The 26,371-nt window shown below is 43.5% G+C and overlaps 1 protein-coding gene across 3 annotated transcripts in view; it reads right to left on the bottom strand.

The window, feature by feature from the left end:
* SPTB (spectrin beta, erythrocytic) overlaps nucleotides 1-26,371 on the bottom strand; it is an 80,495-nt gene that overhangs the window by 19,349 nt on the left and 34,775 nt on the right. Inside the window, exons 1-15 of one of the 3 annotated variants that reach the window (XM_069950863.1) lie at nucleotides 22,025-22,105; nucleotides 19,907-20,094; nucleotides 19,640-19,757; nucleotides 18,349-18,507; nucleotides 16,937-17,239; nucleotides 15,865-16,015; nucleotides 13,620-14,490; nucleotides 11,329-11,466; nucleotides 10,023-10,779; nucleotides 8,188-8,390; nucleotides 6,968-7,058; nucleotides 6,645-6,791; nucleotides 5,566-5,829; nucleotides 5,228-5,440; nucleotides 430-519 (exon numbers count right to left, since the gene is read on the bottom strand). In XM_069950863.1, coding sequence (XP_069806964.1) covers nucleotides 430-519; nucleotides 5,228-5,440; nucleotides 5,566-5,829; nucleotides 6,645-6,791; nucleotides 6,968-7,058; nucleotides 8,188-8,390; nucleotides 10,023-10,779; nucleotides 11,329-11,466; nucleotides 13,620-14,490; nucleotides 15,865-16,015; nucleotides 16,937-17,239; nucleotides 18,349-18,507; nucleotides 19,640-19,757; nucleotides 19,907-20,094; nucleotides 22,025-22,033 — 3,702 coding nt within the window. In that variant the 5' untranslated portion in view covers nucleotides 22,034-22,105. Of the gene's footprint in view, nucleotides 1-429; nucleotides 520-5,227; nucleotides 5,441-5,565; nucleotides 5,830-6,644; nucleotides 6,792-6,967; nucleotides 7,059-8,187; nucleotides 8,391-10,022; nucleotides 10,780-11,328; nucleotides 11,467-13,619; nucleotides 14,491-15,864; nucleotides 16,016-16,936; nucleotides 17,240-18,348; nucleotides 18,508-19,639; nucleotides 19,758-19,906; nucleotides 20,095-20,807; nucleotides 20,992-22,024; nucleotides 22,106-26,371 lie in introns of those variants that run through there. The other 2 variants (XM_069950864.1, XM_069950862.1) reach the window with 2 other exon arrangements.

Genomic DNA, 26,371 nt, shown 5'->3' with positions numbered 1-26,371 from the left:
CTTGCCTGGCAACAGAAGAGACAGAGATCATGTGACCTGTGTCTCAGAAGGGAAGGGGAGGACAGAGGAGTTGGAGACAGAGTGGACCAGAAAGTGAAGATTTTCAGCAGCTTTAGGATGTGAGCCAGGATGTGTTGAAGACAAATGGACCAATACATGTAACAGAAACCTATTACACACAAGCTTAGATTATAGGTGGGGATTGAACAGGGTTAAATCTTTCTTAAACGGACTTCCCCTTTAAGACCTTCACTAATTTCAACCACAAACAATTATTTTATTAATAATAAAATAAAATGATTTAATTTTATTGTAAAATGAAGGATGTCATTAAAAAGTACAATTGGCCCCACAAAAAAACAAACCATCCTATGGCTGTTGATGGAAAAACAAAAGTACTTTAGAAGGACAAAAAGGCAACATCATTACCTGATTCTTTTTCAGAAGCATCTGCCCCATTTGAAGATTGTTCCCATAATCTTTTGACTCAGCAAGGGGCATTCTTTCTTGAACCCAGAGCTGCAAGTAGATGACAGTACACAATAAATATGTTTAGCATTTATCTAATCACTACTTTAAAATAAAGGAAAAACAATGAGAACAAATTGAACAGTAAAGTCACCAAATTCCCAATGCATAAAACTTCACACCAAATTACAGAATAATAAGGAAGGAATATTTTTTGGTATAGACTGCTGTCATTGCAGCTAATGCTCAATACTAATTTGCTGTAGGGGTTATAATACCTGTTTTCACTCACTTAAACCATAATTTTTACTTTATTCAAAAAATATCACTCCAAATCCTCAACTGGTATCATGCCGCTTTTTTGTATCATACGTGCTATTAAAGTACTGGCAACTCTGTCAACCAGATGAGTAGAATATAAAGGGGTACTCTAGAGAAAAAAAATTAACTCAGCTGATGCCCGAAAGTTATATAGATTTGTAAATTGCTCTTTTAGCTCTTATCAGCTGGTGCATGTCCTGCAAAAAATATTTTATTCTTTCCAGTCTCTCGTGGTGCTCTCTGCTGCCACCTCTGTCAGTGACAGGAACTGTCCAGAGCAGGAAAGGTTTTCTATGGGGATTTTCTCCTTCTCTGGACAGTTCCTGTCATGGACAGAGGTGACAGTAGACAGCTCCGTTTCAGACTGGAAAGAATATACCACTTCCTGTTGGGCATCCAGCAGCTGATAAGTACTGAAAACATTTAAAAATCTGTATAACTTTCTAGCACCAGTTGAATTAAAAACATTTGTTTTCCTGGAGTACCCCTTTAACCCTTTGAGGACCAGGCCCAAAATGACCCAGTGGACCGCGCAAATTTTGATCTTAGTGTTTCCGTTTTTCCCTCCTCCCCTTCTAAGAGCTCCAGCACTTTCAGTTTTTTATCTACAGGCCATGTAAGTGCTTGTTTTTTACAGGAATAGTTGTACTTTGTAATGGCGTCATTCATTTTACCATAACATGTATGATGGAATTCCAAATATATTATTTATGAAGATATAAATTGGTGAAATCGCAAAAAAGAATGCAATATGGTAACGTTTAAGGGGTTCCTATGTCTACGTAATGCACTATATGGTAAAAGCGACATGACACTATTATTCTATAGGTCAGTCCGAACACAACCATATGCAGGTTTACGCAGATTCTCTAATGTTATATATTTTTTTTAAATGAAATCCTTTTTTTTGGCAATTAATTATAAATAAAATGGGCCTATTGTGACGCTTATAACGGTTTTATTTTTTCACCTACGGGGCTGTATGGGGTGTCATTTTTTCCGCCATGATCTCTAGTTTTTATTAATACCATATTTGTGAAGATCGGACGTTTTGATCACTTTTTATTAATTTTTTTATATATATAATGTAACATAAAATCGGTAATCCGCGCACTTTTTTCCCTCTTTTCGTGTACGCCGTTTACCGTTCGCAATGACGCTTGTTATATTTTAATAGATCGGACAATTACGCACGCTACGGTATATTATATGTTTATCTATTTATTTATTTTTATATGTTTTTTTTATATAATGGGAAAGGGGGGTGATTTCAACTTTTATTGGGGGAGGGGTTTTGGGGTAGTGTGTTAGTGTTTTTAACTTTTTTTTTTTTACACATTTGAAGTCCCTTTGGGGGACTTTTACATTCATTACTTGGATTTTTACACTGATCATTGCTATGCCATAGGCATAGCATTGATCAGTGTTATCGGCGATCTGCTCATTGAGCCTGCCTGTGCAGGCTCAGTGTAGCAGATCGCCGATCGGACCGCACGGAGGCAGGTGAGAGACCTCCGGCAGTCCGTTTTACCGATCGGGACCCCCGCAGTCACACTGCGGGGGTCCCGATCGGTAGGTGACAGGGGACTCCCCCTGTCACTTACACTTAAACGCCGCGGTCGCGCCGCGATCGCGGCGTTTAAGGAGTTAATGACACGCGGCAGCGCGATCGCTGCAGCGTGTCATTACCGGTGAGGTCCCGGCTGCTGATTGCAGCCGGCCCCCACCTGCTATGAAGCGCGCTCCGCTCCGGAGCACGCTTCATAGCGGGAGAAACACCCAGGGCGTACAGTTACGCCCTAGGTCGTCTGGGGACAGACTTCCATGGCGTAACTATACGCCCTGGGTCGTCTAAGGGTTAAAGGACAACTCCCACGAATTTTTTTTTTAGCTTATTTAACACACATTACAAAGTTATATAACTTTGTAATGTGGTTAAATACCCGGTCTGGCCCCCTTCCCCCACTTTCGGACCCCCGACCCCCCGCCCGGAAGTTAAAGAATATATACATTACCTATTACGATCGTCACGGTCCTCTTCTCCCGGGCGGCATCTGGTGACGACGACGTCAGAGTCGGGGGGCGGTCCGGGTCTTCTTCCTCCTCGGCGTCTTCATAGAGAGTGAATGGGCCAGAAAAGGCTGCTGGTGCACATGCGCACCAGCAGCCTTTTCATTGGCTGGAGCGCATCACATGGCTTCCAGCTTCGTCAGCCCTGATTGGCTGAGGTTGCTGGAAGCCATGTGATGCGCTCCAGCCAATGAAAAGGCTGCCAGTGCGCAAGCGCACTGGCAGCCTTTTCCATCCCCAGGACCCGGAAATCAGAGACATCGCTGGACGGCGGACGGCGGTGACGGTGAGGCGGACGGCGGGCGAATGGAGTGGCGATCGTCACCGGAGGGATGGTGAGTATGGTGTCTGTGTGTGTCTGTGGGTTTTTTTTGGGGGGGGTCCCGCGGGAGTTGTCCTTTAATATAAATGTTATTCACTTATATACAGCATGTCTGCAGACCACAATGCAGTATTTACATGGGTATAACACGACATGGAGAGAAAGGAACGGCTGCACATCCCATCTATGGCTGATACTAATGCCGCTAGGCCTACTTTAAAATTCAACACCAGGGTGTCTGTATATACTTTGATCAAACCATAATAGCCCCGTGTACCACGTGCAGGTCCCCTGGTTCACACGGGTCCCTACGCTAACTCCACACCGTGTCAGTCAGTGACCGCCAACCCTGCAAAGCGAGCGCAAACAGGGAAGGGAGGCCATGGAATGGCCCTGCAACCCCAATGTCTCAGGACCAAACCCAAAATGCCCCACCAGAACCCGGCCAGCACTGCCGGCGGGGAAGGCTGCCCCCAAACAACACAAGTATGAATAAGGTATTACACTCACCACTGCTGCTCACACAGAATGGGAAAGACATAAGCCATATCCTGCTAATTTTGGTCATTTGGGTCTTATGAAGCAGTGTGAGCTGTTCAGAAAAGGGAGAACTGTAAAACACGACATGGAGAGAAAGGAACGGCTGCACATCCCATCTATGGCTGATACTAATGCCGCGGCTGAGCAGCTGATGACGCAGCATAGGGGGGTTGGCAGCATGAGGGACGGATGGAGCGGTTCGGCCTGCCTCCCGAAGACGACGTTATTGTCACAAGATGGCGGACGGGGGTCCACACGAATGCGGTAAGTATAATGCACCAACACTTCCAGGTCTAGTGTGGGGGGGGGGGGAAACACGGGGAAGGGGGCCATTCACATACATAACACACATTACAAAGTTGTAGAACTTTGTAATGTGTGTTATTTTGTGAATAAATGTTTAGCGCTGCACTACCCCTTTAACACACACAATTGTGTCCCCAACCGACATGTTTTACCATTACTTCAATTAATCTCTTGCACTTTATCCCTGCTCTTTCTCTATAGTGCTCTAACATAACACAGTATACCCATTCCTCTTCCAGAGGGATTACATGTCTCAGATTATAAATACTGTAACACAGAAACAACAGAATTCCTTCAGCTCAGGTAAAACATTCAAGGTTTATTAGTAAATTTTTAAAAGACACAGCCGACGCATTTCAAGCCAACTTGACTCTTACTCATGGCATCTGAATATGTTATAAATCAAAGGGAAAACTATGCATCCTATTGACTTCCAAATGAACGGGCTCTCACAAAGCCATATTGCAGGGGAACAGGGTGCGCGTGGCGCCGCTAGAACAAGTGCACGTGCCACCCGCACCCTGTTCCCCTGCAATATGGCTTTGTGAGAGCCAGTTCATTTGGCAGTCAATAGGATGCATAGTTTTCCCTTTGATTTATCACATATTCAGATGCCATGAGTAAGAGTCAAGTTGGCTCGAAACGCGTCGGCTGTGTCTTTTAAGAATTTACTAATAAACCTTGAATGTTTTACCTGAGCTGAGGGAATTCTGTTATTTCTGTGTTGTGCTTACCGCCGGAATCCAGGGGCTCTACCATCGTGCTCAAAACAACTACACAATTATATGAGAAAGCATGAATCCATGAGACTGGGCGCTGACCGCACCTGCTTTTCTTGTTTATAAATACTGTAGACCGATAACAATAAAAATGACTGTTCATCAGAATTCATGTTATTTTTTTTTTTACGCTATAACAAAGTGATTCATACATGTTGAATTCATTTTTGCATAAAGCTTTTTAAAAAAATTAAAAACATATGTTTTCAGTGAGTGGGGAAAATGCATATTATTTTGGACTAGGGCAATTTTGCATTGAGCATTATTGGTATTTATCCCGCCTTACAGGTCCTTCTTGTGTGGTGAGGAATCATTACAACAAGTTGATACAGAACAAGCATACTTGACATACGACATAATTTTATGTGTTTTATACCTTTGTTTTATGTATAACAATAACCATTAAGAGCTAAGCACTTACAGCTTCATCTGCCAGGTCCCGATGTAGCTGGTGAACCCGCTTTGAAGACTGTAGTCTTCTCTGTCTTTCTTGCAGTGGCTCTTGAAGTTGTAGGAAGCGTTCTTTAATGGTTTCTTCCTTTTCACCAAGGTCCTTGTCTCCTGCCAGTGATGGTACATCCGGAAGGACTTCATCCATTTCTTTTGTCTTGTGGTCAATTTGATCTTCAATTCTCTGTTGATCGATCATTAACAATTATGACTTCAGATTTTCCGTTTTCTAGACAATGTTTAGATTTGGTGGTCAATATAGACAACCCCCCAAAAAGAATAAATTGCTTGTAACTTCTGCACGCTTACCTTGTGTTTATTGAGAAGAATGTTAACACTTGTCAAGTCTTTGCCGAAGTCATCGGAGACCACCTGCATCTCTATGTCATTGATCCAAGCATTTAGGTCAGCAAACCTCTGTTCATACAGCTCAGTGCGATGGGCATCGAACAGAGTCTGCTCCTTCTTTAGAGTAGTAGACTCCAGCTCATCCCACTGCTCGTGTAAAGTGCTCAGCTTATCAGAGACTGTTGGTGCAAATTGTGGTTTTTCCTGTGCCAGGTGCTGTCCTTTCTGTAAAAATAGAAATATTACTGGTTGCCAAATATATTTTGTAGGGAGGGTCAACATGAATGTTTTGCAAGAGAGACAGAACTAAAGCTGGGTATACACCTTCAATAACTGGCAGCAGAATGATTGTTCATCCATGCGTTATCGATCCCACCCGCCGCCCATCCTGCCCACACACAGAAACGTTCAGCACAGCCAAAGCACTATGACTGCGGCTTATCGCTCCCTAAACAAAGGGGTTTTCCATCATGATTGACCTCTACCATTACTGACATCATCTGTCAGTGGTCATTCGAGAGAGCCCTATACTCCTTAGATTGATGGCTGAACTCGCAGCAGTGGGTACTGCCAACTAAAGTCTAAGGTGTATGAGGACCTTAAGATTCCACTGCCAAAACAATATCAGTAATTTTCAACCAAAAATTTCTTTTGGTCGGACCATACACTTGAAATGTGTTGGCGTTTGTTTCTCGCATATTTTTTAACTTGTGTTCCCCTGTTTTTTTAAATCAACAGGTGCATAACTTAACAGCAGTTCCAGCATTTCTACACCTGCGTGATGGCCGAGAGCTCAGTCCATGCATCTGTATATACTGGGAACACAAGTCTTATGCCAACCCATGACTCTACTTAAAACAAAGAAGTCAGGGCGCCAATACAGAAATCCCAGGGGGAGTCTGAAAGTTGGATCCCCTGCAATTTCATACTTGTCCCCAGTCCTGCTGATAGAGGACAGGTATTTTTAACCGGCAAACCCCTTTAAGGCAACAGGACATTCAAGCTTTCATTTTTGGTTGAAGAAACATTTTAAAATATACCTGGTCAATCTTCTGCAGCCTGTCTTTGTTGGAATCAATTTCAGCCTTAAAAGCCTGGTGTTTTAACCATTTGCTGTGCAGGTTGCGTGCTTCCTCATATGATGTATCTTGAGCAGTCAGCATTTTTTCATTTATCCACAAGGTAAACTGAAAAAAAAAACTAATTAGACATATTGATACTGTCCCTTCTCCAGTTTTAAGGGATCATAACGAGACATTTTGAGAGCGAATATGTTACAACTATGCTTTAACATTACGAAACACCATTATAGCCACTAGATGTATTAGCCAAAACAGACATTAATGAAAATAAAAAAGTTTACCTCATCGCAGTTTTCGACAAAGTCCTGGAAATCAACATGATCCTGCAACAGAGCTGAGACCTCTCTTGCCTTGTTCACATTCACAGCATACCTGAATGGATACAACATATACATGTGATCGACCAGTACAGTTTAATGCAACCTGTAATTTATACATTTTTTAAAAAAATCTGCTGCTCCTGCTCTATAAAACAATGGAGGTTCAGTGTCTTCAGCTGCACTCCTGTGACTGTCCATTTGGGACCCCCGCAGTGTGACCTCCGGAGTTCCAGATTGTTTCTCCTGACTGCCGAAGGTCTCTTACTTATTTTCGTGCAGTCAGCTCTGTGATCCTTTAATAAAGTCTGCTACAGGTGTGCGCTATTTGCAGATTGCAGGTAACACTGATCAATGCTGTGCAATGGCATAGCATTGAACAGTGTTGGAATTGTAATGAATGAATGTAATAGTCCCCTAGAGTGACCTAAAAAGTGCTAGAAAATTTTTAAAAAAACTTTTCTTAAAATATGGCATTGCGACTGCCTCACTTAATAAAAGTTTAAAACGAATGTACCACTAGGTACATTGTTTTGAGTTTTAGAATCAATGGAGTTGCGCTACTGAGGGGAAGGGAGATCTTCATAGTGCTTCATGCCAGACCATTGCTCGGGAATAGACCAGCGCCATGTGTGGGAAGCAGTTGGCAGTTCCAAACAAACAACAACTTGGCACCAGCATCTCTGCACCGGGGCCGGTGTGTTCATGTAAAAAACTTAAAACGATGTACCTAGTGGTTCATTGGCTTTAAATCACCCCCCTTTTTCCATTTAATATCTTAAACACATAAAAATGAATAATCATATTATATATCATAGTGTGCTTAATTGTCTAAACTAGTGAAACTATTAAAACAATTGTGTTCCTTTATGGTGAACGTGTAAATACACCAGGATTGCAGATTTTTTTGTTACATTATATATCAGGGGGAAAGAAATAAAAGGCAATAAAAACGTCCCATCTACACAAATATGGCACCAATGAAAACTAGAGATTGTGGTGCAAAAAGAAGACCCCAAACTTTATATCTTCCTTAATATGATAGGTTATTCCTGGATCAACTCAGGAATAGACCCTACCCTGGGGACTTCAATATCTTAGCCTGACCCTTATGGTCTATAGCCATGTAGAGACTGTTGCCTTTTTTTTCCTTTATTGTCTGATTTGATGATTTCTGACTTTACCTATCACGCAGTGAGACGGCTTTTTCCAAAGCTTTATCAGCAAAAATGTTCTTATCGTCGTCTAGCTTCGCTGCATGATTTATGGTTCCTGCTATCTTTTCTTCATTATTTTCCATTGTGGTCAAAAAGTCTTCATGCTTCTTCAGTCTGTTTTGTGAGGCTTGTAAAGTATTTGGTAGCTCAGTGTGAGCGAGTGTGTACTCCTAAGGAATAAAAAGTAATAATTTTTGTAATATAATAAAAAAAATTCATCTTACTAATTCAGACAGAAGACTCGAATTAAGAGTAACTTATTATGGGTAATATTATTGCAACACGATGTACACCAACTAATAATTCAGACACTGTGATCCTTGCAAGGAGATGATCATTGGGGCAATTCCTGTTTACAGTGTCGGACTGGCCCACCGATAGTCCTCCTGTCGGCCCAGGCACCAACCAATCAGGGGGTCATCCCGGGGCCCAGTGGAAGAAAGAGGGGCCCGTCTGGACATAGAGAGCTGGCAAGAGTAGACATCCAGTCTCTCTGTATTGGTATCTACCACTACTTGGTCACATATGGGGGAATATTGGTCTATTGGAATATTGTATGTTATTTAGTAAAGTATAGTAGTAATGACTATGGTAGAATTTTTTAGTTACTGTATATTACTGAGTTACTATGTGGTGGTAATATATGATCATTGTGTAGCTGTATTATTTGCCCCTTTTAGGCTGGGTTCACACACAGTATATTTCAGGCAGTATTTGGTCCTCATGTCAGGTCCTCATTGCAACCAAACCCATGAGTGGATTAAAAGCACAGAAAGGCTCTGTTCACATAATGTTGAAATTGAGTGGATGGCCGTCATTTAATGGCAAATATTTGCTGTTATCTTAAAACAACGGCTGTTGTATTGAAATAATGGCCATTATTTACTGTTATATGGCGGCCATCCACTCAATTTCAACATTGTGTGAACAGAGCTTTTCTGTGTTTTTAATCCACTCCTGGTTTTGGTTGCTATGAGGACCTGACATGAGGAACAAATACTGCCTGAAATATACTGTGTGTGAACCCAGCCTAATACTGGTATTATTACAAATGTTTGTCTCGGTATACTGGATTTTGTCAGTAACAGTATGATGGTGGTATGTATTGTGATAATATTCCTTGTTGTATACTGGTAATATTGGTAATATTGGTCTTGGTATACAAGATTTGGTCAGTATGCAAGGTGGAAATATGTATGCTGGTGATATTATTTGTCTATTGTATACTTTTATGTTTTGGTAACTTTATGACTGTACTAGTTAGAAGTATTTAATATCATACACAGAAAATGTATGCAAAAAATATATATTTATACATACATACACACACTCTAACAATGCTATCACAGAGGGCTATAGGGTGGGCCCCAAGAATGAATTCCAATGGTGGGCCTCAGCTACTCCAGATCCGACACTGCCTGTTTGTCTGTAATCTTGGATATTACAGAACTGTTCCACTTGGGTTCCCTTTTATGAGCCAAAATTAAGGGCCATAAAGCCATCCCATTTAAAGGGGTTATCCAGAGCTAGAAAAACATCTTTAACAAATTACGCTACTCTTGTCCTCAGTTTGCGTATAGTATTACAGCTTAATTGCAATGAAGTAAATGGAGAAGAACTGTAATAACACACACAACTTGAAGACAAGGGTTGCACTGTTTTTGCCATGTTTTTCTTATCCAGTACACAGGTGGCATTCCAACATCAGCAGGTACAATGTCTAATGAGAGATGGGTCATCCCACATTTTATTTCAGGGTTGGACATGTTGGCTTCTATTTTAATAATAATAAAAAAAAATACCTGATTGCTTAAAATGGTTTCACATTGCTTCACATCTTTCAAGAACCTCTGGAATTCAAGGCACTGAGAAAGAAAATGTTCTCTATTGTTCCACATTTTGTGCAGATCATTCCATCCAACCTCTAAATCTTCAACCCTTTGTTCAAGCTGCTGGTACTGAGGGTCACTTTGCCCCCGTGTCACTTTCTTGCCGGTGTCAACAATATTGTTGAAGTCAGGTTCATGGCGTTCCATGTCCTCTTTAAGTGCCAGGTGATTATGGTACAGTTGTTCTGCTTCTACCAGGGACATAGGCGTATCTTCCGAAGCTGTGGACTGTTGTGCTCTGTAGAGCCAGGTCTCAAAATCGAAAAGGTCAACCAAGAATTTCTGCAACTTGCTGCTTTCCCCAAGTGAATCCTCCTGATTCTGCAGCGCCTTCTGTAAGTCTTGCCACACATTGTTGATGCCAATCAGTTTGTCATAGATATCCTGGGCACGGTCAGGATTTTCGTTTGCCAGCTGTTTCGCCTCTTCTTGTAAATTTACGAGTTTAGTTTCAATAGCTCCTAGATCTCTCTCGATACCATATAGTTTCCTTTGAATTGACATGACTGAAGCAAGGTCATCGCCAAGGTCCTGGATAGAATCAACCACCCTGATCTTCTCCAATATCCAGTTGTTGGTTTCCTCACACTCCAAACCATAGTTGTGAAGGCCGAGAGCAGAGTCAACAGATTTTCTCTTATTGGCCACCATTTCTTGAAAATTGACCCATCTGCATAAAAGAGAAGAAACATTGTAAAGATGTATACCCATGAAGCTTATAGGAATAACCCTTGGCCCCTTTGACTCCTAGTACTCACATCTTGTTATGCACAATTTGTATAGAGCTCCAATGTCTGTGTTAGGAATATCATACACATAAGATGGCAGTAAGCTGAATATTTGTTTAGCCAACAGCTATCTCCCCCTATATCTCCATAAATTTGGCTCTGCTGAGCATGCATGGACAGCCATCTCTGGTAGTGGTTTGTCCCATTGAGAACAAATGGATTGGGCACCTGAACAGTTGAACCAATATGCCTGATTCCTCTTTCCTCTGAAGAAGAAAAATTGAGAGGCTACCAAACATTACATATTTGGCCAGTTGTGCCGACATCGGTGGGTTCAGCCGACACCTATGGTGTCATATGGTCAACTTTAGATTGAAAGACAAGGACCAAATGAAAGATTACACTCTGTGCACAAAGCTGTGGACTATGCTGGTGCTCGGGAGCAATGGGAAATAAATACATGAATAAATGATGGAACGCTTTTGTATCACCTGGCATTCATGTGGTCTAGGCCTTGCTTCACATGCATTCTGTTGGGATGTCCACTTTCAAAAAGTGCCTCAGAAGCATTATTCACATTTTCAATCTGGGAAGCCACTGCATTCATTTCTTGGCCCAGGGTATTGAATCTAGAAAAAAGATATATATTGTCAAATCTGCTGTTTAACTGCAATAGAGATACTTCCAGTGATACAATTATTCTGCTAGTGATCTTTATCACTACCAAAATATAATGGCAAGACCTGCTAAGCAACCCTCATAGGAGCATAGGTGCCATAGGTTTCCCTGTAGGACAATTGGAGCGTCTTAAGAAAAAAAGAAAACAGTTACCACCATTTAACATACAAAATATAGTAAAATGAGTTTGGAGTTAAAGAAAAAAAAAAGATTCCAATAAAAATTCTATTTACTTTAAAGGGGTTATCCAGCAATAGATAAGTTCATTTAGCCCCATTGTAGTACCACAAAGAACCTAAGGGCAGGTGTGGCGATGTTTTTGAAAGAAAACGTTTTTTTTTTTTTTTTATTTTATTTAGGATACCCATTGTAGGGATCTTTTACAAGCATCGCTACAAGCCACAGCTAGTGCAGCCTGTTGTTATCAGAGAAATGCGAGTAGTAGGGACCACAGCTAACACATGCAATTTATTGTAAATTTCAGGCTGAACCTGGGCTTATCACTGTTCTAAGGGAACCAATCAGCACGATTCTTCTGACATTGTTCCCTGCGGGTGTGCAGCTTGCGGAACATACCAGCCGAAGCTGCGGCAGTAGCTTTATAATGGCAACTAGTCATCTGAGCAGGGAGCCGTCCGTGACTTGTCACGGCTCTCTGGCTGTTAGTGTGCAGTGCGGGCATGATTGACAGGCAGAGAGACCCATTAGAGGCCTCTCTGCCTGTAAATCATCCCTGCACTGCGGCACCCCACCCAGATGACTAATTTCTGCATCCTCCCTGCCTCACGTGGCATAATAAAACTTATTTTTCCCCGATGTAACGCTGCTGCAGGTGCGGCTGGTATTCTCCACGAGCTGCACAGTAGCTGTATACTGTACTGCTGGGAACCATATCGGCACTATCGTGCTGATTGGTTCCCTTTAAAGCAGGGGTGGGGAATGTCCGGCCCCTGAGATCCTCTGATATGGCCTGCGGACATGCCCTCCTGTGTCTGGCAGTGCCGTAATCCACGTGAGGCTGTCCAAAAGAATAACAGAAGGGTAAGGACACAATTTACTTCTATGGTACAAATGTAGTCAGCCAGGACTATATTTCCACACATATGAGTTTTGACTCAAAAGCTTAGCACACCATGTTTTTGAGTAAGTAAAAACTTGTATACGTAAAAAGAAATACAGGAAATCACTTAAACATGGTCACTAGCTGATAGATATTTTTGCACGGCCCTTGAATGATTTTATAAATGGCAGAATTGCCCTTGGGAAGAAAAAAAATATCCCACCCCTGGTTTAAAGAATCAACTCCAGGTGCTGTCTGAAGTTCAGAATTGCAAATTCTGCCTACTGCGGCCAGGTGGGGGGGTGGGGGGTTAGGCTGGGGCTGTAGGAGCACTCTGTAAGTTATATATCATCATCCATTAAGACATTTATATTAAAGTTAACCTAAGTGATTGTAGTGAAGTTAAAAGTTATACTGGATTACAATCACATAACTGTTGTATTTCAAAGACAGTGCCGCACCTCTATGCAGGTTGTGTGCGGTACTGCAACTCAGCTGCATTCATTTTAATGTAAGAATGCTGCAACACACAACTTGTGGTCAGGTATGGTACTATTTGTGGGTAAAAACAGTCAAGTTTCTCTAATCCTGTACAACCCTTTTAATTTACATTGTCTTAGACCCCAACTTTCCAAGCTCTCTGACCTGATCAGCCAATAAATAAGTATTTCCTTGTTCATCAGTTGACCGCTGGCCATATTACACAGAGCAATAAAGGCTTGTTTGCCCCACAATCACTCCATATGATAGGGCCATTGTAAGTAGGAGTGTTTAAAGAGAAGAAACCCTTTAAAGGGGTTATCCAGCACTACAAATGGCCACTTTTCCCCCTACTGTTGTCTCCAGTTCAGGTGTGGTTTGCAATTAAGCTCCATTTACTTCAATGGAACTGAGTTTCAAAGCCCTACCCAAACTGGAGTCAAGAGTGGTGCGAAAGTGGCCATGTTTTTGTAGCGCTGGATAACCCCTTTAAAACATATAATATATCTACTAGACATCATGTTTTTATCTCTAGTATAGATTTAAGTACAGCTAAAGCATCACCTATGCTGAACAACCCCCATGTCCTCCAGGGATTCGGGAATAACCATCTTCCCCAGCCACTTCTCCTTCTCATTCATCCACAATTCACATGAATCTATTTCTCCCAGAATTGTGTAATATGCAAGAGTGTCTTGAAGTTTTTGAGAACGCAGGTCAGCGAGAGATGCCAGGTCAGCGTAGAGAGCCCTCAGTTTTTGCAGTCGGCTGTCTATCTCAGGGGATTCTTTGTATTCCTCAGGGAAGGTTTCAACTTGTTGGTTAAGACCTTCCAAAGCCTTCCTGTTCAACATGATGTCATCTAGAAGATCTTTATGTTTCTTTACGAGAACATTGGTGGAATATTCATCATGACCAATGTCATCTGTTTGCATGATACGATATGTATCCTGCATCCTTGCAGCCAGATCATCGGCATCAACCTGGAACTGGAAAAAGTTTTCAGTGTCTCGTAACACTTTGAGGCGGAAAGCTGCTAAATCCTTCAGCTGTGCCCACTCGTCTTTAACACTGTCGATACGCTCTTGAATCTTTGGTGTATCTGGATGCTTATTGGCAATCAAAAACTCTCCGTCTTTGATGGTTTGTTGTAAATTAGATTCAAGTCCTCTCAGTTCATCTTCAAAAGCTTTATGTTTTCTCTGTAGAATGGAAATGGTGGTGAGATCTTTTCCAAAGTCCATAGAAGTATATATTTGTTCTTTCTCCTTTATCCATCTTTCTATCTCATCCATGTCGCCGAAGAACTTCCACATGTGCCTACACTGCAGTAGTTGAGCTTTCCGATGTGCTGCCAGTCCAACCAGATCTTGGTAACACAATTCTAGATGGTTTACTCTGTCTTTGATCAGCTGTGGGTCACATGGCTTGTATCCTATAAAGTACAATGGCACAATATTAGTGCTGTGGTAGTGCTGTAGGAAGGAATCATTGACTGTCTCTATACTCACAGTAACTTGGTCTCGCTGTGATGCACAGTGCTGACTGACAAAATTCATGGAATAGGCAAAAACACAGATAAAAAAAAAGTACCTACCTAGCTGGTTCCCCCTGCTATCCCCACCACAGCTCGTGTTCTTCTCCATCCAGCTCCTGATCTTTCTTTTTTCTGGTTCCAAGTAGAACAATAGATGAAGGACTCTATCAATCTATCACTGGCTGCAGTATATTCCAATCCTAGCCAGTCAGTGAGTGAGAGTGAGAGTGAGTGAGAGTGAGTGAGTGAGAAGCTCCTGTTCTAAACGCTCATCTTGGAAGCAGAAGAAAAAAGATCTGGGGATTGGATGGCAAAGAATGGGAGCTGTGGGAGAGCAGTGAGGGGGAAGGCTCTAGGTAAGAATAGTTTTCTATTCTATTTTTCTTCCTGCCCTAGCACTTTTGGCTGGAATACTCCTTTAAAAGGGGTTATCCAGCGCTACAAAAACATGGCCACTTTTTCCCCTCTATTGTCTCCAGTTCAGGTGTGGTTCGAAGTTAAGCTCCGTTTACTTCAATGGAACTGAGTTTGAAACCCCACCCAATCTGGAGACGAGAGGGGAAAAATCAGCCATGTTTTTGTAGGACTGGATAACCCTTTTAAGTCCTCTAAATTGTGGTTCAGAGTTCAAAGAGATGCATAGTGGGTAAAGTTAGGTAAAAAAAAAAAAAGCTACATTTACCCCTGCGTAGTGCTGTCCACAATACACCAACCCATTCATCCATACAAGGACCTGTCAGTTTTTTTTGCAGGACAGATCATCACAGCCCCTTAACATGTACAGATATGTGAATGCAGCTCTAGACGGGTGTCAATTTAGAAGGGTTATCCAGTGCTACAAAAACATGGCCACTTTTCCCCTCTCTTTTCTCCAGATTGGGTGGGGTTTCAAACTCAGTTCCATTGAAGTAAATGGAGCTTAATTGCAAACCCCACCTGAACTAGAGACAAGAGAGGGTGAAAAGTGGCCATGTTTTTGTAGCGCTGGATAACCTCTTTAATAGTCCGTTGGAATAAATGTTTGGCATATCCTTTGGTCGTCTGTGCATTAGAAAAGCAAATCTATGTCAATTCTTTTCTTTCTCCAAGGCATCTGCAGTGTGAACTACCACGACTAGTGTGAACTACCATTCCCACAGAAAACAGGCAGCAGAGTCCGAGGGGTATTCACAAAGACTTTACCACAGGATCTGTTTCAGAATCCATGTGAATAATACTCTGTGTGTCCTTAGTGCATTGTAATAATTCTTAAATTAAGAACTTGTCTCCTACCGTCTTCCGTGACAAACTTCTGCATAGCTGTTTTATAAGACATGACTTTTTCCTCCTGAGCTGCTATGTCGGCTTCAGTTAATAGGTGTTTTTGAAGCAAATATTCCACTTCATTCAGGTGTTTACCAAAGTCCGGTGATAAAAGCCCATTCTAGAAAATGAATATTTTCATTAAAAATATTACCATAATATCAAATTACATTTGCAAAGAAACATTTTGATGCATGTAAAATAAATGTTTTGGTCAATAGAACAAATTTATATTGATGAGAAAGTATGTCTATCAAAGTCTAAAAGAACGTTTAAAAGTTAAAAGTCTAAAAGAACGTTAAAAGTTGTTTGTATATGTACATCACACTATATCTGCCCACTATATAACTTGAATATGGCATTTGTCCTCAGTTTTCCCCTCTGCAGGCTTTATCTCATTCATAGTCTTTAGTTGCCCCTGAGCTACTGTAGTTTATGTACCCAAGCCCCTATGATGTCTCCCATAGACTGTACACAAAAAGAAGAGGGAATCTTGCTCTCCTATACTGCCAGAGCACATCCTTATAAGCAGCAGCAGCAGCATGGAGGACATTACATAGCAGTACTGAGCAGTCTAAGTTGTGAATTCAGCATATATAATGCTTACTAGAGCCTTCAGCCATACATAGACTTCTAATCAACAATGTTCAGAATTAGCGCCTTCATTATGATGTGTCCTTTATTTCCAAGCCCATAAAATCAACTGGCAGCATAAAACCTGATAATTCATTAAACTTTTCTTCTTTAAGACAGACAGGAGGAAGGAGCATGAAATGAGATTGATAAGTGGGGAAAATCCTTTTTCTCTAGTAAGATATATTAAAAAGTTTCTTACATTGCTTGTTCTAATGATTTACACAAAGTTTGTTAAAAAGTTAGGAACTATTTTAGTTACCTAAAGCCTCCTTAAGAGTAAAGCAAGAAGATTTGGGCATATTATTATATATAATTGACTAATAAAACAGTGTGCATTATGCTTTACAAATGACAAGGTGTTAAACTGGATATTGAGTCTGTTAGTATAAGAAAAGTTACACTTTACCTTCATTTCATCCATCCAAGTAACAGTATGTAGCATGTCTTGGAAAAGAATTTGAAGCTCAAGATTCATGTTGAGTCTTTGTCGCCGATCATGTAGTCGCTCAAGGAGATATTGCCAGAGGCGTACTATGTTGTCTTTTCTGGCATTGATTCTTTTTATGTCATGATAATTTTCATTCTCCAGCTCCTTGGCCACATTGACTATTGCCTGAATACGCCCTTCGTAAGCAAAGATGTCCGTCTCAATAGCTTCATGCTTTTTCTTAGATGCTTCCACCGAAGGCAAATCACAACCAAAATTATCCTAGGGTAAAAACGATTTTAATGACAAAGTGTATGGTGCAATAACGCCAAGAAACGGAAAATAGAATGCTGAGAAACTTTCCGATTTCACCTTCAAAGGATATTGTTCAGTTTTTAATATTAGTATATAGGGGGTCCCATAGTTATGATGCTGGTTAACACCAGTACAACTCGACTCTACAATAAGGTCTAGTCACATGGATTAGATTTTTATAGTTTAAACCCATGAACCCAACCTTCTAATGTTTACGATGGCTCCCAACTCTTCTCTGATAACAGAGAAGAATTAGGTAGATGAATGTCATCATGTCCATTCTTTTTGCTCTAAGTGGAGAATAGCCACCAAAAGAGATATCTGGCAGTGGCTTAAACCCCGATCAGCAGGATTAAGCATGTCCATTCAGGATTAAGCGCCAGGAGTAAGCAACTGTTAGATCAGCGCTCTTGCACATGCTAACAGTGAGCGCATAAGTACAGGGGGCGCAGGGGGGGATGAGGCAGTGCAGGGAGGTGCAGGAGGGGCTCTCAGATGATCTTTAGATTGTCCAGAGAGCCCATCGGAGAAAGTGGCAGTCTGCTGCTGCCGCTCCTATCAGACAGGGTGACGGCCAGCAGACCATCGTTAAAATTTTTTAACATGTTGAAAGTCAAGGATCAGCCGACATCGCACATGTTGCCTGATCGTTTATCCTCTTCTCTTTTATGAGAACACATACATGCCAGAGGGTTAGAGGAGACAGCCGTTGGGTAAGCAAGTGTTTTGATAACATCTATGTAAAAAAAAAGTATGCCCATGAGCGGCATGACCACATTGGAAGACATGACATTTCTGAGACCGTAACTGGAACCTGGATTTCTAATTGGCTTGTGTTTTTGTTCTTTCTCATATGTAAATTAATACTTTCTTATAAGCCTTGAACTTGTTGTAAACATGTTTCAATGCTAAGCATTTGTATATTCTGTTAATGATATTTGTGAAAAATTTTAAATAAATAAGAATAACCTTAAAAAGTATGGCCAGTTTCATCCTCTAAAAGTAGTGAAACATGATGTCAATATCTATAGCTATATAACTATATAAATAGTCTGTTCTCAAATAAATCCCATTACCTGAGAAATTAGATGCTGATTCTCAGCCACCCACGCCTCTCTCATTGCCGCTTTGCGATCCAAACGTTTGGCCAGCTGTTCCAGTTTCTCCTGTCGAATCAGCTCATTCCTTAGTGCTGTCTCGCGTTCATGTTCGGCCTTCTCAAGTCGACCCCATGCCTGTATTTCAGGGTTTAAAACCATGACAGCTGAGATCTTTCCCTGATGGGTCATCTTACAGTTCATACTTAGAATTTGAGATCCTGTACTATAAATTTTACATTGAAAACCACTAGAAAGTTTCTTCTAGGAAAATCTTAATGTGGTGCTGCACCACAAGGCATCAAGGGAAGATTGCTTGGTGGCTATAAGAAGTTAGAATGTGGTACTCCACAACAAAGCATCATGGGAAATTAGTATTGGGACAGAACAACATTGGTAAAAATGACCTAACACAGAGTTAAAAGGGTACTGCAGAGGGAAATTTATTTATTTATTTTTTTTTACTGATATCAGAAAGTTATGCAGGACATACAGCAGCTGATAAGTACTGGACGACTTGATATTTTTAAATAGACATAAATTACTAATTTATATAACTTTCTGACAGCTGATTTGAATTTTTTTCCCTCCGGAGTACACCTTGAAATTTCACCATATCCAAATGTTGAACTAAAGAGATCAGTACATTAATTCTATCATCTTTAGTGTACGGATCTGTACCACACTACTGTCATGGCTTCAACTGTTAATGGAGCCATAAAAGTGAATCTGTCACCCCCTGAACACCTACCAAGCTGGCAACATTAGTGGATAGCAATAAAAGCATTCAGAAAATACCTATGTTGCCTATGTCTGTGGTTTTGTTTTCAGAAAAATGCCTTTATACGTGAATAGTATCAAGGAGGCGGGGCTTACCATTCCCAAGGCCCCGCCTCTTTGAAATTATTCATGGCCTGAATAAAGGTATTTTATTGTTAAAATAAAAAACATGTACACAGGCAACATAGCTATTTTCTAAACTTTTATTGATATATATCCAGCAGTGCTGGGGTGACAGATTTGCTTTAAAGGGGTTGTCTAGAAAAAAAAAAGTTATGTATGACTGGGGTTTGTATAACATATAAAAAAGGAGTGATACCTACCCCAATCCCCCTCAGCTGGTACTCTGATGCTCCTGCTTCCTGCCCATCAAAGCTGTTTCCTGGTTCCCATAATGTGTTGTCCATAGAAGAACTGCCCTCTCAGCCAGAGAGGAGGAGCAGTGATGGGCAGAAAATATGGGAAACATATTAGAGACATAAAGTCTTACCCTATTGATGTCCGATACCAGCTGGCCATCTCGCGGCACAAACACTTTCTGTTTGTTCTCCCTCATCCTGGACTGTATGGTGAACAGCAAGACCTCGAGTTCCCCTTTTTCTTTAAATCTATAAAGGAAAGTGTGAGTTTCCCATTAGTATAAACCAGACCTATGAACACCTAGTTCTATCTGGTGCAATAACGCCCAGTATTTGGTCGTTCGCCATCAGGATTTCTTGCTTACACATTTAGTAACCTCACCTAGAAGTAAACTTACTTTGGCGGTTTTTCTATGGTCCTATATGCACTGAATGACTGCAGCTGTTGCTGAACACCCAGTAAGGAATTAGCAAACTTCCAGTTTGTGAGCGCAATAATGGTTTGTTCAATCCACGTCAAAAGATCTGAAGTGAGTCTTTCGTATTCATATATCATCTTATCTGTGTCCATAAGATTATCCAGAACCTGAAAAGGGGGAAAAAATCGTAATCATGGAGACACACCATATAAAATGAGCATGAACATGCTCATTATTTACCAGCTGCTTTTGCAAAATACAGAAGAATTTTTTTTTCACCTGTTCACACAATGTTTTATTTTCACTCAAAATTCCGTCCGTATTTGGTCTTTTTTTTTTAACTTTGTGGGGACATAGCGTGTATGTAGATATGTTTCTATACATTAATCATATGGAAATATTTAAGCGAATGTACCATCAGATACATTTGTTTCAAGTGCTACACATGAATAGAATGGTGCCGGCATGGCAAAGCCGAAAGCCGTTGCCGTGGTCCTTTTCTTGATCTGCAGCCCAGTTCCTGCGCACATCGCTGGTCTATTACTGAGCGGCTGAGGCACCGAAGGCGGGCCAGCCCACCCCCAGTATGACAAAGCCCCATTAGAATGAATGGAGCCTTGTCGTAGAGGGGCAGGGGTTTCCTCCACTGGGGGGGGGGGGCGGCCCGCCTCCAGTGCTTCAGCCCAGGCTGGTGCTCGGTAATAGACCGGCGCTGTGCGCAGGAACCGGACTGCGGTTCAAAAAAGGACCACGACACCGGCTTCCTCGTGCCGATGCTGTTCTATTCATGTGCAACACTTAAAGTGAATGAACCTGATGGTACATTCACTTTAAGCCGTATTTTTTTATTCACTCCCCATTACATGTAATGTAAAATTACCGGTAGATATATACATTGTGGATAGGTTGTTCATGAAGACAAGAAGGCATAACATGCCAGGCTCTTCACAAGAATCACCTACACGGATCTAAATAAGACAAGACACATTGAAAAGTGTGCACTTTGAAGCATGTTTTACCAGTTCATGTCTATAGGTATATTCAGCAATATCTTTCAATATATTTTTTCCTGCATTTAAATGTACATGTTTAATGGATGGCAAAAATGTGATGTGAGTGAGCCCTTTCATGATATCCATGATATAACTGTATAGGACTAATGGTGACCTATGGTTAGTTACTTGGTGTATGTGAGGGCAGTGACATGACTGATTCCATGTATAGTCCTAGTCAGTAACGGCCTTATTACTCTAAGCGATTAGTGGCCGTTCAGGATAATAGTGCTGCTCAGTGTCGGACTGGCCCACCAGAAGACCGCAGGATCCTCAGGTGGGCCCCCAGCTTTAGAACCTGCACAAACTCTGACTAACATGTCGTTTCTCATTGGTGGGCCCCCAGGATAATTTCCGCTGGCGGGCCCCAGATACCCCAGTCCGACCCTGGCGCTGCTCCTACACTACAGCACTGGTATCACTGCAGTGTGAGGATACATGTAGATTAGGACACTGCATGATTTCTTTGTCTACAATAGAATAGCCATAAAAAGTGATAACTTCTCTAAGTACAGGACCAATAAATATATGCTAAAAGTAATTGAGATAGATGCTACCCAATCACAGGCCAGCTTGTACTGCTGCAAGACAATAAGCTGCACTGTGCTTGGCTGCTATAGGCAGCCAATCACAGTGCAGCTTTAACTGCTAGAGCACTATAAGCTGCACTGTGATTGGTTGCTAACTGGTTGCTATGGGCAGTTGTTAACTCATCACCACATACCACAGCCAAGCCAGTTGGGAACAACATACCATGAAGCCTGACAGCCAGACTGAGGTATGTATACATTTTACCCTTGTCCCTTTACCACTGGGGTCCTGTTAGTATCCTGCAGGGGGTGGTAGTCATCACTGTAACATTGTATGATGCTGTTTTGGATGTTTCCTGTACTGACTCTGAAGGGGCTGAGGACACCACTGCCCTGTTGTCATGGTTACCGCAGGGATTAAAGTGTTTACAAGCCGCTCCATAGCCTAAAGTGGGACAAATATTAACGTTTTTTTTCTGATTCATTTAAAGGTTGATAGCAAGGACCCCACTGACCACTGTCATGTCGTGAAGTGAGAAATAGGTGGTGCCTGGACCCCCGCACAGGACAGGTAAGTGATATCTCCTGTATGTGCTGCATTGATACACTGGGGGAGATTTATCAAACATGGTGTAAAGTGAAACTGGCTCAGTTGCCCCTAGCAACCAATCAGATTCCACCTTGCATTCCTCATAGACTCGTTGGAAAATGAAAGGTGGAATCTGATTGGTTGCTAGGGGCAACTGAGCCAGTTTCACTTTACACCATGTTTGATAAATCTCCCCCACTGTGTGCACAGTGAAAGCCATTGCCCATTGGTCTTGATTAGTTTCAATGGGTGTTGGTTTTAATTTGTAGGATTTATGTGACCAAAATTAACTACAACCAATCATGAGTCATGACACAACTCAAAGGGGTACTCGGGGCCAAGTGTATATTCCGCGTACGGCCGGGGAGGGGGTGGAAATAGAAGGCTCCGGTGACTTACCTCCCCGCTTCCAGTGCTGGCTCCCAGATCGCGCCGCTCTGTTTTCCCGTCCCGCGGCCGCTTCATGGTCAGAGCTGCGGCTTGAGTCATCACTTCTCAAGGCAACTCACAAATTTAGCGGTCGTAGCGGAGTCCCGCCTCGGCACTGAATGGCTGAGCTGCCTTGTGACGTAACGTCTCAAGCTGCAGCTCTGACTAGGAAGCGGCCACGGGATGGGAGAACGGCGCGATCCTGGAGCCAGCGCTGGAATCGGGGAGGTAAGTCACCAGAGCCTTCTATTTCCACCCCCTCCCGGCCGTACGCGGATTATACACTTGGCCCGGAGTACCCCTTTAATGGCCTTTTAGATGGGCTGATATCATACTGGATAGTCGCTAGAAACTCTCCTGCGGCGATAATCGGCCTGTGTAAAAGTGACATTGATCAGCCAAAGACCGAGAAAAGGAGAAAAAAAATTATCTTTATCGGAAGAAAATCTTAATGTGTAATCAGGGCTTTAAGAATAAAGGGAAACTGACAGCACAGATTTGTACAGTATATATCCATGCTGTCATTTTCCATATCACAAGCAGTGTATACTTACAACCGCGCTTCTTGTGATCTGGCATCTGGCTTCTCCGGATCCCCGGCCAACGGCTGTACCTTCAGGCCGCCCCCTCTGCCAGCTGGAGGAGGCAGGGCCTGAAGACACAGCTGGTGATCGGAGGACTGGAAAAGCCAGATGTCAGATCATAAGCAGCAAGGTAAGTATACACTGCCTGTGGGCTGGAAACTGACAGCACATATATATATATAAATATATATATATATATATATATATATATATAGAATAACTTTGATAAAGGTGATTATATATGTAGATAGGAGGTAAATGTTTGAACAATGTTGTTAACTTATTGTAAAAAGAAAACGTGCTATTCAAACATAAAGACAATATAAGATGAGGTTTAAATAGAAAATACAGGATGGAGACAACCGTCTGCGGCTTCGGCTCGACTGCCCCTTTCCTTTGAGTGGCCCCTCAATGTTCTGGAAATGGGTGGAGGACATTGTCTGCATTAGAATGGGCTCCCCTGTGATGCTGAGGCAGTTTGGACTCCACTACTAGAAGGCCTAGCGGGATGGCGATTTCCCTGAACCTAGACCCGGAGTGGACGCTGTGCCTTAGCACCCCATGGGCAAACTGTATATTTTCTAGTTGAGATGTTAGATGTCTCAACAATGTTTTTGACTTGTTAAGTGTGTCTTACGGGTCTGTGTGTCACGGCCGCGGCGGCGTCCCGTGCTCCGGGCCGCCGCCGCGACTCCCCACTGCCCCATGCAGCAGCCGGTGTCCGTAGGCAGGGACCCGGCGCTGCTGTCACTTCGGCCCCGGGGGGCGCCTTACCTCTCCACGCTCCTGTCCGTCGCTGTGTCGGCCGGCGCGCGCGTCCCCGCCTCCTAGGGCGCGCGCGCGCCGGCTGTCTCGGATTTAAAGGGGCAGTGCTCTCCTAATTGGTCCATGTGCACAATCACTCCCTATAAATTCCAGCCCTGCCCCACTACAGGTGTTGGAGCCTCTACATGCTTCCCATAGCGTTTGGCCCAGCTCCCTGTTGTTCCTGTGTCCTGTCCGTTACCTGGTCCCTAGTCCCTGTTCCTGAGTCCTGTCCGTTACCTGGTCCCTAGTCCCTGTTCCTGGTTCCTGTTCCCCTGTCACTCCACCTGTTCCTGTGTCCAGCTTGTCACGTGCTCTCTCATCTGCAGACTATTGCCTGTGCCATCTCCAGCCACGCCTCGCCTGCCGACACCAGCAACCAAGCCAGGGGTAGCGACCTGGGGGTCGCCTGCCGCAGCAAGTCCATCCCGCCTTGCGGCGGGCTCTGGTGAAAACCAGCGGCCCCTTAGACTCCGCTCCCTGGTGAGGTTTGTGCCATCGCTGGTGCCGGTCCAGTGGATCCACTACTCCGGGCGTTACAGTAGGCTCCAACCATGGATCCCGGCGAGGTGCCTGATCTCCGTGACGTCGCCAGAGTGGTCGCGCAACAGGCTCAACAAATCCAGCAACAGTCGCAGCAAATCCAGCAATTGACTGCCGCCCTACAGCAGCATGCTACAGCCCAGCGCTCACCACCACCAGCAGCTACCTCGAGACTTCGACTGGCCCTCCCGACTAAATATGGAGGCGATCCCAAGTTGTGCAGGGGATTCCTGGCTCAGTGCACCATGCATATTGAACTTTTAAGTAGTCAGTTTCCCACCGAGCGCTCTAAAGTGGCTTTCATCATCAGCCTATTGGAGGGTAGAGCTCTGGCCTGGGCTACGCCGCTGTGGGACCGAGATGACCCTGTTGCTGCCAATCTCCGAACCTTCCTGGCCGAGTTTCGCTCCGTCTTTGAGGAACCTGCCCGTGTTACTTCAGCTGAGACAGCTCTCCTCAACCTCTCTCAAGGGAGCTCCTCTGTTGGTGACTATGCCATCCAGTTCCGCACCCTGGCAGCTGAATTGGACTGGAACCAGGCCGCCCTATTAGCCACCTTCAAGAAGGGCCTTTCCACTCGAGTGAAAGATGTGCTCGCTGCCCGAGACCTTCCTACCTCCTTGAACGAACTCATTCTACTGGCTACCAGAGTCGACACCAGGTTTTCCGAGAGAGAGGAGGAGGTCCGACAAGAACGGCGTCTGAGTCTGCCCCGTCGCCATCCTCGGTTGGCACCGGTATTCCAAAATCCCGTTGCTCCTATGCCCCAGTCGTCTCCAGAAGTGCCTATGCAGGTGGATCGAGCTCGCTTGACGACTGAAGAAAGGGCCCGTCGACTAGAGCTGAATCTCTGCCTATACTGCGGTGGCGCTGATCACTTTCGGCAGAGATGTCCCCAACGTCCTCAGCGTCCGGGAAACGCTCGCACCTAGGTCCAGTGGGAGAGGTCTCCCTAGGTGTGAATGCCACCTCTCCAAGATTGACTATGCCAGTCTCCATCCTGACACCCTCAGGGCAAGTTCTCCAGACTACGGCCCTCATCGACTCTGGCGCTGCTGGCAGTTTCATTTCTGCTTCGTTGGTCCAAAGATGGCGGCTACCCGTGATACAGCTAGCCCAACCCCGGTCTATCTCTTCGATCACGGGCGAGATTCTTACCGAAGCTGTGCACTGCCAGACTGAACCCCTAGTCCTCCAGGTGGGCGCCTTACATCAGGAGAGGATCTCCTTCTATGTCTTGCGCCATTCCTCCTCCGCCATCTTGCTGGGTCTTCCTTGGCTGCAATTACATACCCCTAAGCTGGACTGGAGAACTGGGGAGGTTCTCAGCTGGGGCCAGGACTGTCCTAATAGGTGTCTGAGACCTCCTCAACCCAAGTGCTCTACGAGGTCACCTGCTAATGCCCAGCCTTTGTCTGGTCTACCGCACGAATACCAAGACTTTACTGATGTCTTCTCGGCCAAGGAGGCAGACTCTCTACCACCTCATCGGTCCTATGATTGCCCTATAGACCTTCTTCCTGGAACTTCTCCCCCACGTGGTCGAGTATACCCTCTCTCTGTGCCTGAGACGGAAGCTATGTCCTCCTACATCCGGGAGAACTTACAGAAGGGCTTCATCCGTAAATCCACGTCTCCCGCTGGCGCTGGATTTTTCTTTGTACAGAAGAAGGACGGTTCCCTCCGCCCATGCATAGACTACCGGGGCTTAAATAAGGTGACTGTCAAGAACCGCTATCCTCTTCCGCTAATCCCAGAACTATTCGACCGTCTCCGTGGAGCTAGGATCTTCTCCAAGTTGGATCTCAGGGGAGCGTATAACCTGATCCGTATTCGTGAAGGAGACGAATGGAAGACCGCTTTCAACACCAGAGATGGGCACTACGAATATCTGGTCATGCCATTCGGCCTAT

The sequence above is a fragment of the Dendropsophus ebraccatus genome, chromosome 13 (assembly GCF_027789765.1).
Source record: "Dendropsophus ebraccatus isolate aDenEbr1 chromosome 13, aDenEbr1.pat, whole genome shotgun sequence".
Classification (NCBI taxonomy): domain Eukaryota; kingdom Metazoa; phylum Chordata; class Amphibia; order Anura; family Hylidae; genus Dendropsophus; species Dendropsophus ebraccatus.
This window is presented reverse-complemented; position numbering and strand designations above follow the sequence as displayed.